Source organism: Achroia grisella, unplaced genomic scaffold, assembly GCF_030625045.1.
Source record: "Achroia grisella isolate CSIRO2021 unplaced genomic scaffold, CSIRO_AGI_Agris_v1 utg676, whole genome shotgun sequence".
Lineage (NCBI taxonomy): Eukaryota > Metazoa > Arthropoda > Insecta > Lepidoptera > Pyralidae > Achroia > Achroia grisella.
This window is the reverse complement of record NW_026712992.1, coordinates 350,161-364,343: the sequence shown is the minus strand read 5'-3', so window position 1 is coordinate 364,343 and position 14,183 is coordinate 350,161. Positions and strand designations below refer to the sequence as shown.

The following is a 14,183-nucleotide window of genomic DNA, read 5'->3' as shown; positions in this document are numbered from 1 at the left end:
ACGCGTATTTGGAAACGGTTTTATATTAAAATGTATAAAGATCCATGGATCATTGATCAAACGTTGATAGATCCTCAACGTTTTGATCGGTGGTTGCCACGACATAAAAAAGTAGACTTTTTTATGTAAAATGAAGACTGTATTTGCAGTGTTATTAATTTAGTTTGTTACGAAAGTTGTTTGCTTTTTTAATGTACTTCACGTGTGTGAGGATTAGTAATTAATTTTGTGCTAAAGGAGAATGTAATCTCAAGCTACCGGGGGAAGGGGATTGTTAGTAATGTGGTGTAATAACCTCATTGCTATTAAAGTACCATGTCAGTTTGATCTCCATGCGGTTCCTCAAGGCAAATGGCAATTTACCACGATAGTTTACCGCGATAAATTATCGCGATAAACTGCCATTTGCCAAGATGGGCTAACTGACTTAACTTCATACTCATCTTATCATCCTCTACTGGTGCCCCGTCAGCGAAACTGTTAGCGCAGGTGGGTTAAGCATTCCATTATCATCCATAAAAGAAAAAAAACCTCAATCTATCTATAATGTATTTTTTAATATTTTTACGTCAGTCATCATTTTAGGTACTTTCAAAATACACAATAGCCACAATGTTTTATTTCTTATTATTATCCTGAATAATATTTTTTTTCAACTGTGTATTTTGCCGTATTTTTGTAACATCTGTGAATTGATACCAAGTGGTTATCTTGCCTGCGACTTTATTTATCTTTTCATAACAACGCATTTTTGACCTAATACTGAATATGGATATCTCCTCATTAGAGGAGAATCAAAGCTACTATTGCCCCAGTGAATTTGCTATAGGGTTTTGTTTTGAGTTTTCCTTCCTCTACACCAGTGTTCTTTGTTCTTTGTTCCTTTTGGCGCCTCTTACAGCATAAAAGTAGCGATACATCGTCTTACTCGTCATTATAAAAAGAACCTTATTTCTTTTTACATAAAATCTAACTCTATCTATGAATACATCCATCACTGCGTATCCGAACATAGCAACAGAAATATGTGAACAAAATGGCCATAAATAACCGTAGATAACATTAAAAGAGAGTTATGTATAATTGTTTAATAAAATAAAAATTTATATTTACATATTGACCTCATAGTGGTTTCTGCCGCGACTTAGATCAGATCTCAAAGACCGTAAGTTCGAATATAATCAACACAAAAAAATCAGTCCATGTATATTTCTGACCGACATCTTAGTGTATATGTAGCAACTGTTTCGTTTATCATGATGTCGATTGTTAGCACTTCTTTGACTACCTCATCCGGGTATTAGTCTTTAAGATTGTACTACATTGAGTGTATAGTATCGATTTGGTCCAACATCAATATTTTCAATATTATTTCAGCTAGGAGTTTCGTATCGTACTCGATCTCGGGGATAACTTTCAATGCTTTTGAGCAATATTATTGACTTGCTAGAAAGTTTGAGATAATCGCCCTCTTGTATTTGTTTATCTAACTTTAGTTACAGCTCTACCTTACAACACTGTAGTAGTACTTAATACTTTATTACTACTAAATTTATTTCGAAATTTAAATCGTTCTCTATATACTAAATACTTACTTCTGCATCTTGTGAAATGACTGTTATATTTAATGATTCTTTTTTTATTGACACAACAATATGTGATCTAGAATAATGATAAAAACTAAAATTTTCAATTTTTCTATAACAATTTCGAATAATAGAAAACACATTTTTCTATTATTCGAAATTGTTATAGAAAAATTGGTAGCTTGTTACTACCTGCGTGTTGAGTTAGACAGCTCATGTATCATTGATTTCTTCAAGCGTTTTCACACTACATAAAGTGACATCCGATTAGTTGGGCCAATCTGTCGTATCATGAAAAATTGCATGCGAGGATTCCGTCATATTCGTATTCAGTTCTGTCGCTCATCTCTACGGATTGACTCAACAAATTAATAAGTAAAAAATGTGATGGTATGAATAATGTACAATGTGGGACTCAATTACATGAATATAATACCTACTTACAATTAATTATATAGCCAGTAAAGCAAACTAAATAGTGTCTACTAAGTACTGCTGTTTCTAAACTGTGTTTCTATCATAATAATAAATAAATCAATATTTTATGTGCAAATGGTCAGTTCACTATCATCTGTAATATACATCGTCTCAACCGACAACATCGTATTACTATCCCGCAAGTATTGCAAGTATTGCTACAAACTGAAATGAAGTTGGATAGGCGATGCCTAATATCTATTTGATTGATCGATTCAAGTAATCTGGTATTAAATTGTATTATACATACATAGACGTTTAACCATAATCAAAACAAACAATACAAGTAGATTTGCGTGCTAGCATCCTATCTTAATTTTACCTTCGTTTTAATTAACTCTATAAATCAAATATAAAAATCAAATATCATACCCAACGAAGATAAAACACGAAACAAGAATAAAGAGGAGCATAACGAAATTTAAGTTCCAGCGTTGAATGCAAATGGAGCTCACCACGTAGGTATAACGGGAATGGTAAAGAAGCAAAAAGTTTCATGTTGTTCTGCAGCAAGGGACGATAAATCATAACAATATTGTGGAAATTTACTTTTTCCCTCTCGAGCCGTTTTAGGTGTCTGGTGAGGAAAGTTGTCTCGTTAAAAAATTGGCAGGCCCTTTGCGGCGATTCGTGCTTCGCCGTCGTTCACTTTATTTTTATCGTGCAACTCTTTGGTTGGAGACCTACTGCGAACTTTGTAAAGTAAGATTGTATAAGCGTTTTCATTTCCCCACAGTCTTTACTTTGTAAATGCGTTTACAATTCTGCTGTCATTGTAAATAGGGTAATAATTCTTAGCTTAATGTTTTCCACTTTTTTTTTTACGGTACAAAACTTACCTGAGGTATACTTTGTACTACGTCCTCTATCTCATCTATTTTAGCCAAGCACAAGGCAACTTCGTTATGAGTTAGATTTCGGTCTGGGTAAGGTGAGGTGAGGGTGAGATATGGTAGTCAAATTAGAATTATCTACTGAAGGCAACGTGCAAATATACACGCATACAAAATTACGATAGTTGTGTAAGTTACTAATAAGGCTATTACAAGTTTCTGTACAGTTGTTGGCTTTTCTTGAAACTTGAACTTGAACTTTACGTCTAAGTAAAATGAGAAAATTGTTGTACAATAGTGAACTAGTAATTAGTTTAGAAGTTTTGAAGATTTTAGTTACTAATTCTATCTTTTTACTTAGACGTAAAGTTAACATACTATCGATTAAAATAAGAATGATTAAATAAGCAATAAATACTTAAAAATTATAATATTTAATTTAATTTATTTAAGATCCTAATATAATACACAATTTCACTTAATAAATATAAAAATCGTGAGGTGATAGAGGAATTCTTATACATATCCTTCACATTTATGATCAATATGATTTCGTTTATATATATATTGATACATACATTGATAATATATATATATATATATTATGCCAGTTAAGTGTCAACATGATCAGGTAGTCCTTCATATGCTAATATGGCAGTATATATAGGTATATAATAAACAACCCTAAAGAGTTACGTAATGATTGAATCATTGTCTCGTGGATTACTACTCTTAATTATACCCAAGAAATCTCAAATAATCAAGACTTTAAAAAAACTGTACATGGTAATTTATATTTCTGACTGACTCTCCAGTGAAGAAAGCACAGATGTTAAACAAAAAAATGAAAAAAATACGAGTTCTTCTCATCTCGATATTATTCCGAACTGATCGTAGATTTAACATATCATAAGAGTCTGTAATAGACCTACATGAATAAAGATATTTTGAATTTGAAAAATTTTAATTTGAATCTGAACCGCGGCGGTACAGTCGTCTGGCATTCAAGTGTTACGTACACCACGACATCGACAGTCTAAAATGCCTCTGATTATCAAATCAAATCAAATCATAAGTCAAATAATATATTTTATCCGCTTATAAACGCCATTCTTTTTTGTTTTTAATTTTTTCCTATCGTATCCCATCTGGGATAAGAGTTCACATATTGTTTTTAATTTTACGTTTTTTAGCCTATGTTCAATGTCATAACACTTTTTAATAGAAATATTTCTTTCACAGTGCCTCCAGACATTGTCAGCGATGATACCTCCTCCGATGTATCGGTTCAAGAGTTGGAGAATGCAACACTGACCTGTAAAGCTACAGGGCATCCCCTACCAAATGTCACTTGGAGGAGGGAAGATCACGAACCTATATTATTAAAGAAGCCACTCTCGAGAGACTTTGACAAAGGTAAGATTCATTAACATGTGTTTTAAATCAATGTTTAATATCAGCTAGCGGTCATCCAGTGATCGAAATTATATTAAAGACAAACAATATTAATCTATTCTCAATTTGACCAGTTACTTTAACAATAAACAAAAGAGTATAATAATATATGTGTGTTTGTATAAATACATGGTAAATGGCAAATACATGGTAGTGTATGTAATGGTTGTTTATACATTTGACATATAATTGTGTAATTAAAAAAAAACATTAGCATTCTGCACTTCTTCTCTATAAATTTATATGTGCGAAATTTCATCTGCTCAGTCTGCGCAATTTTTGTAAAAATAAGTACAAAGTTTTTGTTTCACGTATTATTTATAGATTATTTTATTAAGACCGCCATCACATAGTGATTTGCTGCCCCAACTAACAAACTTCGTGAATTCTAATCTGGCAGGCATAAAATACTTAACGTATCTATTTATATTTTATACGCTCTGGTTATAAAAACGATGATATTAAATCAAATTAATGCGAGAGACGGTAGACTAGCCTTCTGCCACGTCGGATTTTAATACACCCAGCGAAATGTGAATAACCTAAATATTGCGTTTACCACATTTATATGTATATGCAATTATTTATATATATGTATTATATTTATATTGTATATGCACTAGCTGTGGTCAGTGGACTCACGGCTAGTGCAACCTAGTCGAAACGTCGACAGAGGTAAATACCTTTATTTACCTTAAAATTATTCATGTTAAGAACTGGTTAACAATATAAACAACTAGCTATTCCGTGCAACTTCATCTGCATCACACTAACTCAATTTACATTATATCTTTTTAAATTATAGCCTATGTGTTATTCTGCTGTATAAGCTATATCAGTTTAAAGATTTATCAAAATCAGTTGAGTAGTTTTTGCATGAAAGAGTAACAAACATCCATCTATACTCACAAACTTTCGCGTTTATAATATTATTACAATGTATATTGAACACAAAAGTTTAACAGTACCTATATATGCAATATTTAACAATGCCTCTGACTACCTCGTCTGGTATAACAGTCACGAAGTAAAGACACCACAAAACTTTTTAAATTAGTTCGTGATGTTTTAAAAACTCGTAATGAGTTGATTTTACCAAATTTCGTATGTGGAACACAAAATGTAGACACAGGTGTGTTTACAAATTGCTCGCCTGAGGGAGGCTGGAGCGACGCGGTTCTTGCTCTTAGCCATTACTCGCTCCGTTGAGGAGGTAAGCTCGATAGTATTAAAACTCGTAAGCCGACTCGAGAGTATTAAAATACTGTTTTGAAATTTGAATATAGAATTGGTTTTGAAAATAGAAGCATTGCATTGAATTTGATTCGAATTATTTGAATTAAGAATTATCTTTTTACAAATTAAATAATTTTTATCATGTGATTAAACCTAAAAAGGCCACCAAATAGGTCGTCAATTTGGTATTGCAAAAGATTCACATGAAAAGTACCCATTAATAACTTGTAGGATTATGTGATGAATATAGAAGAAGCTTAAGAGGTATGAATTATAAGGAGCATTTAATAAAATCATTTTTAGTGCCTACCAGATGGGCGTAACAGAGTGACGATATATATTTTTATATACATATATATCGTCACTCTATCACGCCCTATGTCTATGTCATAAAATCATCTGATTTTCAGATCACCATTATTTTTTCTGAACGCCATGTATAATTTTATTTTTATAGTAATTTTACGTTTCAGGGCAAAATCTGCTCTAAATGCAATGTAATAAAGTTTAAAATTACTTTTAACTAAAAAATGTATAAATTTGGAAGATTTCAAAATTATAGACTCATTGTGCTAAAGAAATTGTTGCAATCTCTTTTTATACCGCGATATAACTGTGACTTATTTTAGGATAATTGTAGAGACAAGAAGATATAACGATTCACCTCTTAAAATATTACAAGCTCTTTGCACGCCCCTTATACTTTACCCCTTCTTAATTTAGGGTAAAATGAAGTACGGCAGCATTTACGTTATACGACGGTTAATGGATTTTATCCTATATAATATATAGACGTAGAGTTCTATTTAATTTGGTTGGTTACATACTGTATTCCAAATATAAAAAATATGCAATAGGAATGTTACATTTTAAAATTAGAACACTATTTTAAAGGAGGTGTAGTTAGTAAGACCAAATACAATAAAAGTCATCCCAAGTGACGTCATTCAAGATGCTATAAAACTGGCTGGCTGGAAAATGTACTAAAAATATTTAAAAATACATCAAAACAATGTAATAACTTATAACTAATAGTACTACGTGTTCTTAATTTAAATCTAGGCTTTGTATATTGTCTACTAGTTGACTGTTACAACGGCGAACTTCGTAACGCCTAACACACAATGAGCGTCGATTTATTGACCGGATGACTGATTGACTGACTGATTTCGAATTATCGAGACCAGTTTGACAAAGGTGTAATTTGTACTCGATATTTTTGTTTACACTACGATTCGAGTATTTTTATGTATTCTGCCTGTGAATATTACTGATCTTTTTATAATCATTCTGCTGTTCGATGCGAAAACGAATCAGAAATATAAGAGTACAGTTCCGAAAGTACCGAATTGAAACTAACAATTACAAATACTTTATATGTATTTTGTACACTAGTACAGATTTATTTTGTTTGGTATTTTCAGATGGTAACAAATAGTAAAAAAATGTACAAACATATGGTTCTTAGTTCGGTTCTAATAAATATGAATTGTTCTGAGTTAAATTTTAATAAATAATAGCTATGTGAATTAGAGGGTAAACTCTCTAATATGAACGCAGTAACAATTAAAATGTTTCATGACTATATTGTAGATACCAATTGTTCCAGAATTAATACATTCAGGATAATTATCAGTCCCTGGAGGTAAAATGTGTTAAATATTAAGAAAGTTTTTATTCTTTTATTTGTGGTTTATTTTATTTTTTACAACCATAAAAACTGCTTATATATTTTATCGGAACTCTTGTAAGGTAAATCTGTTCGAACCGACATACTGATGCTAAATTGCATTATGTCAGAATGTCTGTCATACTCACAAAATTCAAATATGCTTGTTCGAAATTTGAAATAGGAACAAATCTCAGATCTTGTTTATCAGCAGACATGGTAAACAAATCGCGAGCTAAGTAGTAAAGTGTGTAGACGCCTACTAAACGAAGAACCACAATAACGAGGCATCGTTATTTGTAGCATATATTGCTGGATCTAATTAAAAACAGATATTTCGCTGAGTGAAGGCATGAAAAATCGCTGGAGCCCGAAGAAAAAAAAAGGACTTGGAATGATGTGACAGGGCAGGATACATTTAAAATTTCGAATATAACATTTAATTAATTCTAAATTTAAAACAAAGCTCGAATATTGCATGATGATGTTAAAGTGGGAGAATTTGTTGTGGTCAATTGTACTTTTTGATAGCGATTACTTAGATAGCTAGTTTACTGTAACGTTAAACATAACTTACTCGAAATACTAATTACTTATTCTAAATTTAAACAAAGCTCCGATTCTTTTTTTGAACTCTAAGATCTGGTGCTACATTGCATGTGAAACTTATACCTAGATTTGTTAAAATATCATTTACTACATGGATAAGTGCACTACATGAAAACCAGACTGTAGCTCAGGGGCAGTATCTAACACGAAAACATATGTCGAATGGCGCAAAATCGAAAGAAGTTTTCAAAATAATATACGTGTTCCAAATTCAAAATAATTTAAAAGTTGGAAAAAAGAAAAGTTTTTAAGTATTTATGGCCAGACTAGTCATATACTCATTCGTAGTTCATAATACAAATCGGTTTAACAAATTAGAAACTCATATTTCCTTAATTGACTGAAAACACAACAATTTAAATTATGATAATCACGTATCTTCTGCAGACTGGTGAGTATTTCATAAATTATTCGAGAGCTGAAAGGCCGCCCTTACTATCAGTATAAAATCGATATACACTAGTGGAGTGGGAGTTCCGTAGATAATTTGAGAAATGCGGGTCTTTGTCATTATAAAATTATAAGCAATTTTGCTCCATACTTGGTTATTATCTAATATTAGAAATTTACTCCGTCATGGCTTAGTGATTTAGTACCCGATTTATAGTGAATTCAGTTAATACCGAAGTAACTTTGTGTTTCAATTTATATTAGAGTTGCCAACCATCCCATTTTCCCAGGACATGTCCTAGTTTTTTGTAGTGTTCTGGGACGTCGTGGATTTTAACAGCATCCTGGAATTTTAAATATCTTTCGCCTCCTTTACTCGCTGGTTTTTTACATCGAAAAGTATGATTATTTTAATTACTTAAATTTCATTTCATTATATACATATTTTCACTATACATTTATTTAATTATTGCAACTCGATGCGTATTACATTATGACATTAAAAATAAAAATAAAATCATTAAAGAGGTTTCACATCGAAGCGTATGGCAATCAATTCTCTCTGTCTACAAAGTTTATATATGGATAGATAGATAAACTACATAACAAAGCAAAAGCCACTAAAGTAAATAAAATGTCACAATATGTCACTCACGGGTGAATGATAATGGAAAAGTATGAAATAATGGGTAGAAGTTGTTTAATCTATTAGTACAATGTAAAAATGAACATAGTCACGCACTGATTGGTAATAAATCGATACATAAGGCACATATTACACTATCATACATAACACATAAAAAAATATAAAAACAAAAATTACAAAGATATCATAGTGTATTAAAAAAATTACTAGTAATAAAGGTGCGTCCTCACAAATAATCCTTATTTGCATACCAATATTATCAAAGCAAAAGCAACTTTATCTGTCTGTCTGTCTGTCTGTCTCGCTTTCACACCAAAACTATTGAACCGATTTAAACGAAATTGGTACACAGGTAATCCAGACCCTGATTATTTACATAAAATAAATATTTAAAAAATATGACGGTTCGTCTGTTTGTTCTTGCTAATCTCTGAAATGGCTAAACTGATTTTGATGGGATTTTATTCATATATATTTTATATTATAGGGAGTAAATTAGAATATTTTCATATGTATTTATTGAAAAGCTGTTTAAATTAAAAGTACAAACATTACATTAATTACTTAATTCTAATAAGTGTTTTGTTTTGTTTCATACAGTCGAGATTTACGTGGGTAGCTCACTTCCATTGTGGCGTGTGGACCGACGGCAAATGGGCGCCTTCTTATGCATAGCGTCGAATGAGGTACCACCGGCGGTTAGCAGGCGGATTATACTTCTAGTAAACTGTGAGTATACATACATACATTTATATAATATAAGGTTTCTAATTTTATTATTATTGTTTCAATTAATCCATGTTTTCTAAATGCTATATCAAATTTAATTAAAACTGAACGCTTCTAAATGTATATAAATCTATTGCTAATTATGTCTTGAATATAAAATGCATTATGTACAACGATGCTAAATATAAATATATTGTTAATTATGTCTTGAATATAGAATGCATTATGTACAACGATGCTAAATATAAATATATTACTAATTATGTCTTGAATATAGAATACATTATGTACAACGATGCTAAATATAAATCTATTGCTAATTATGTTTTGAATATAGAACGCAGTATGTACATTTTCCAACCATTCGTATAGAATTTTTGTGCGGAGTTTATTTAAAACATGCACATTTTACTTACTTATCTTTCATTCCAATGTTCTTCTCATCCAATAACCATTTTAGAAAATGTTCAGATTTTTCCTTTTATTGCTACCCACTTCCACTAGTTTTTACTTTCCATTTATAGTCAGGGTTGGCAACATTAAAATATTTAGCCCCATACTAAAAATAAAGAAATCTCAATATTGGCTGTTTTGACATAATACATTGCCTCATGTTAACTGATTTTCCTACAGCCAAATCCGGTACAAAACTGTACGAAAATTAATATTGGTCATAACAATTTTTCTCGGATTCCTCGTCCCTCCGATGGTCGCGGGTTAGATTTCTCGCACGTTACAAATATTTGTATTTATGAGTATGATTGTTTGTATCGGTCTGGGTGTTTTCTATATATTATAATATGTATGTATTTATGCTGAGATATATATTTTTATAAAAAATATATATCTCAGCATTTATATCATTTGTCTATGTAGTATAACCCATAACACAAGCTCTGCGTAGCTTGGGACTAGATGGCGCTGTGTTTATTGTCTAGGGTTATTAATTTTCATACAGTTTTGTTTAATAATGTCAGTTTGTTTAATCTGGAACCTGTATGAGGATTCTCGTACAGTTGCCAACCCTAGTTATAGCTAACAAGCGCTTCATTGTCACGTGAAATGCATACAAAGAGGTATATTTAAGGAGAATACACACAAGAACTGTGTCTGTTTGAATTGAAACTACAGTGCTTCCAATTTATACGTCAAATGGCGTAAAATGAAACAAAGACCGCCATTTTAGTGTTGCCATTAGATGTAAATATTTTATCTAAAAATGGTAGTATTATAAGTCAGTTTGTAAAAACGTTTCATAATACGGTTGACTATAACAATAAATATCAATATAACATCTGTATAAAGTCATATATTATTCTATTAATAAATAAATTAATGAAGTAGTAGTTACATAACAATTGACGGCCTCGGTAGCAGTTCAGCATACTGCTTTACTTCCGATGGTCGCGAATTCGATTCCTGGTAGGATGCAAACATTTGTATTCATGAATATGATTGTTTGTATTGATCTGGATGTTTCCTTTGTACATTATGTATATATTTACAAAAAAAAATGTATCTATATATTTAGATCAGTTGTTCAGTATCCGCGACACAAGCTCTGCTTATCTTAGGACTAAATGGCATGTTGTGAATAGTCCTGGGTTATTATATTATAATTAATTTTGTATAATATTATCAATATACCATATATTGATGATAATCACAAAATTATTAATGTCCCCTTGTTTAAGAATGAGGCAATTAAACAAAGACATGTCAATGTTAAAAATGAACCTTAATGGTGTCCGTGAGAGTTACTTTTTTGTTAACAAAACTTCTCAATACATTGGCAGACATCGGTGTGAGTACTCCTTTAGTATTTATCCACTATGCTTGTGGTTCTTTGAGATTATTTTATTATTCTAAGAGCTTAGCAGCTTTCCACGAACGACTGGAAAATTCAAAAGTACATTAAGTTATCTCATTCGAATGGCTCGCTTCAACCCGAGACAATGGCGTGGATGGTGACCTAGTTCTACAAAGTTTTAGATTACCAGTAAATTAGTTAACTTTATTCACTACTACTCCTATTTATTGGTTATACGACTTTAAATGAAATACCTTTTACAAAGAATTAAAGTACTAAGGATTAATCTCATTGAATTTTTGAAAAGAAAGGGTTTGAATGACCAAAGTTGGGCAGCTTCGATTATTTATGAAGCCTTTGTTGGTATATAATAATTGGAGAACCGATGTTTCTAAAATAGATCGTTTCCTAGCTTCAATACACCTTGTTTAATACAATATATAAAAAAAGAAACTTTCATGTTTTATTAAATTTTAATAATAATAGTACTTTTTTTTGTGCATGAAAACTATTTACAAAATAGAACTTAATATTAAAATATGTCCACTTTTTTTTGTTAGCATATAACAAAAAAGCGGCCTTATCGCTTAAAACAATCTCTTATACATATTTTTTTAATCTCAATGACAAATGCAAAAAAAACGAAAGAAAAGTTCTTGACTAACATCATTTAATTTATTACTTATCTGTTTACAAATATTAATCGTGGAATCTTAAATTGATTAAGTGTGTAGAAAAGCATATAATTTCACTATCTTTTCTCACCAATGGAATCATATCTTATTAGGGAAGCTGCTTAGCGGCTGTAATAGCTGATACAGAATATCACGAATGGCTTTACTGAAAGTCTACTTCTGTAAAATCTATGTGTCTCAAGGTTTGTGAAAACAGTCTGTCAATGAACCTTCAACCTTAGAAGCATTATTTCTTGGCTCAAAATAAAAGTAATTATCAAGTCGATTATTTTTAATTTTAATAATTGTAGTTTGTATGTGATTCTGTATTGTATGAGCAAGTAATTTATTTATTATAATAATAACCCTTCATACTTCACACAGCGCCATCTAATCATAAGCTAAGCAGAGCCTGTATTATGGGTAATAAACAACCACATAAATACATTTTATTGTGTAAATACTTACACATTATGTATATATAGAAAATACCCAAATCGTCTTTGTATCGATTATTGGGTGCTTTCTATATATAATATGTAAGTATTTGGTATCATAATCTTTAATATCAACGTATTACCATGCTAGGAATCGAACCCACCGACGCTGTTGAATTTATTCTGAATTTATATATACATATATAGATATTAACCCACATATTTATTGTCATATATATAAGGATTTAGACACAAAGTAAGATTCTTTTCCCACAGAGCTGTGGTCATTTTACAAACTACTCTGTACTGAGTTGTAAACTTGTTGAAAAGTTTCAGTTGAGTTTGTAGTCGGTGAAACTACATACAACTGCATACACCCAACTCAAGTGCTGAAGTGTACTTGTACACTATACTTCTTTAAAGTTTACAGGAATGTTTTTTGAATTTTGTAAATGTAATAAAGCTTTTGATCAGATAATCACATTTCCGCGGCGGTCGACTAACGACTAGTCATTAAAGTGTCATACCTTTAATAAACAAATTTTAGCTATTTTGACGTAAATACAGGGGTGTTTTAAATTTGACGTGACTGTAGTAGCTTTTGAAAGAATAGACCGATTATGTTGCACTATTATTTGTTTCAAAACTGACGTGGTCAAGATGTTTTTAGCTACAATATATTCAATTATTTTTTATTCGGAGGTTAGTTTTTTTATTTTATATTTTTTTTGACGTATTTTCGAAATATAACAAAACATATTTACTGTAGATCTGTAAGAGATCTTTTTATATCGCTTATAATAATGTGTTCAATGTTCAGAATTTACGATTCATTAATATTTTAAGCATTAAAATTTGTGAAAATGTTGGAATGTTTACTAATCTATAACGTTTAATGGCTAGATTTATTTTAATGAAATTTAATATTACATTAAATTTCATTAAAATACATCTAGCCATTAAATATTATACTCTGTTTATCGTCTATGTTTATTTTTTATATCTAACAATTTGATTATTAATGTGTTTATGTGTTAGAAAGAAAGAAAGAAAAATATTTTATTGTTACACAGTCAAATACTATTTATATTGTAGCACAAATTGAAGGTCCAATTACATCGAATGCATTAAAGTTTTTAAATATGTTAGAATGTTTTTTACTCAATCACTCTTTAATGGCTACATTGATATTAAAGAAAATTTGGTAAATTTGGTTTTTTTAAACTCCATTACAATTTCGGACTATAATTGTATTTTTTTTATTTTAGTCGCTCCTACAGTGAAAGTGCCAAACCAGTTACTAGGAGCGCCTTTGGGCACTGACGTCAAGTTAAAATGCTACGTCGAGGCGTACCCTAACACAATTAACTACTGGATCAAGAACAGAGGGGAGATGTTACTAGATGGGTAAGATTATCTATAATACTGATGTTATAGACTTATTTATCTAAGAGAACGTCGTGACCTACCCTGCCTTAATGTCCGCCCGAAAGGTCGTAAGTTGAAATCTGGCCGACACCAAAAAGCCTTGTATGTCTATTTATATTTGGCAATGACTTTACAGCGATGGATATACCGATTTAGTTCCTCTAAACTGATCTAATAAACGGTATTTTTAATTATTGCTAATGA

General features: G+C 30.9%; 1 protein-coding gene across 1 annotated transcript in view; it reads left to right on the top strand.

Annotated features, from left to right (window-relative positions):
- The window catches only part of LOC131850016 (limbic system-associated membrane protein-like), a 56,801-nt gene that overhangs the window by 33,604 nt on the left and 9,014 nt on the right, over positions 1 to 14,183 (top strand). The window contains exons 5-7 of the mRNA XM_059200163.1: positions 4,139 to 4,312; positions 9,502 to 9,630; positions 13,820 to 13,958. Coding sequence (XP_059056146.1) covers positions 4,139 to 4,312; positions 9,502 to 9,630; positions 13,820 to 13,958 — 442 coding nt within the window. The remainder of the gene's footprint in view (positions 1 to 4,138; positions 4,313 to 9,501; positions 9,631 to 13,819; positions 13,959 to 14,183) is intronic.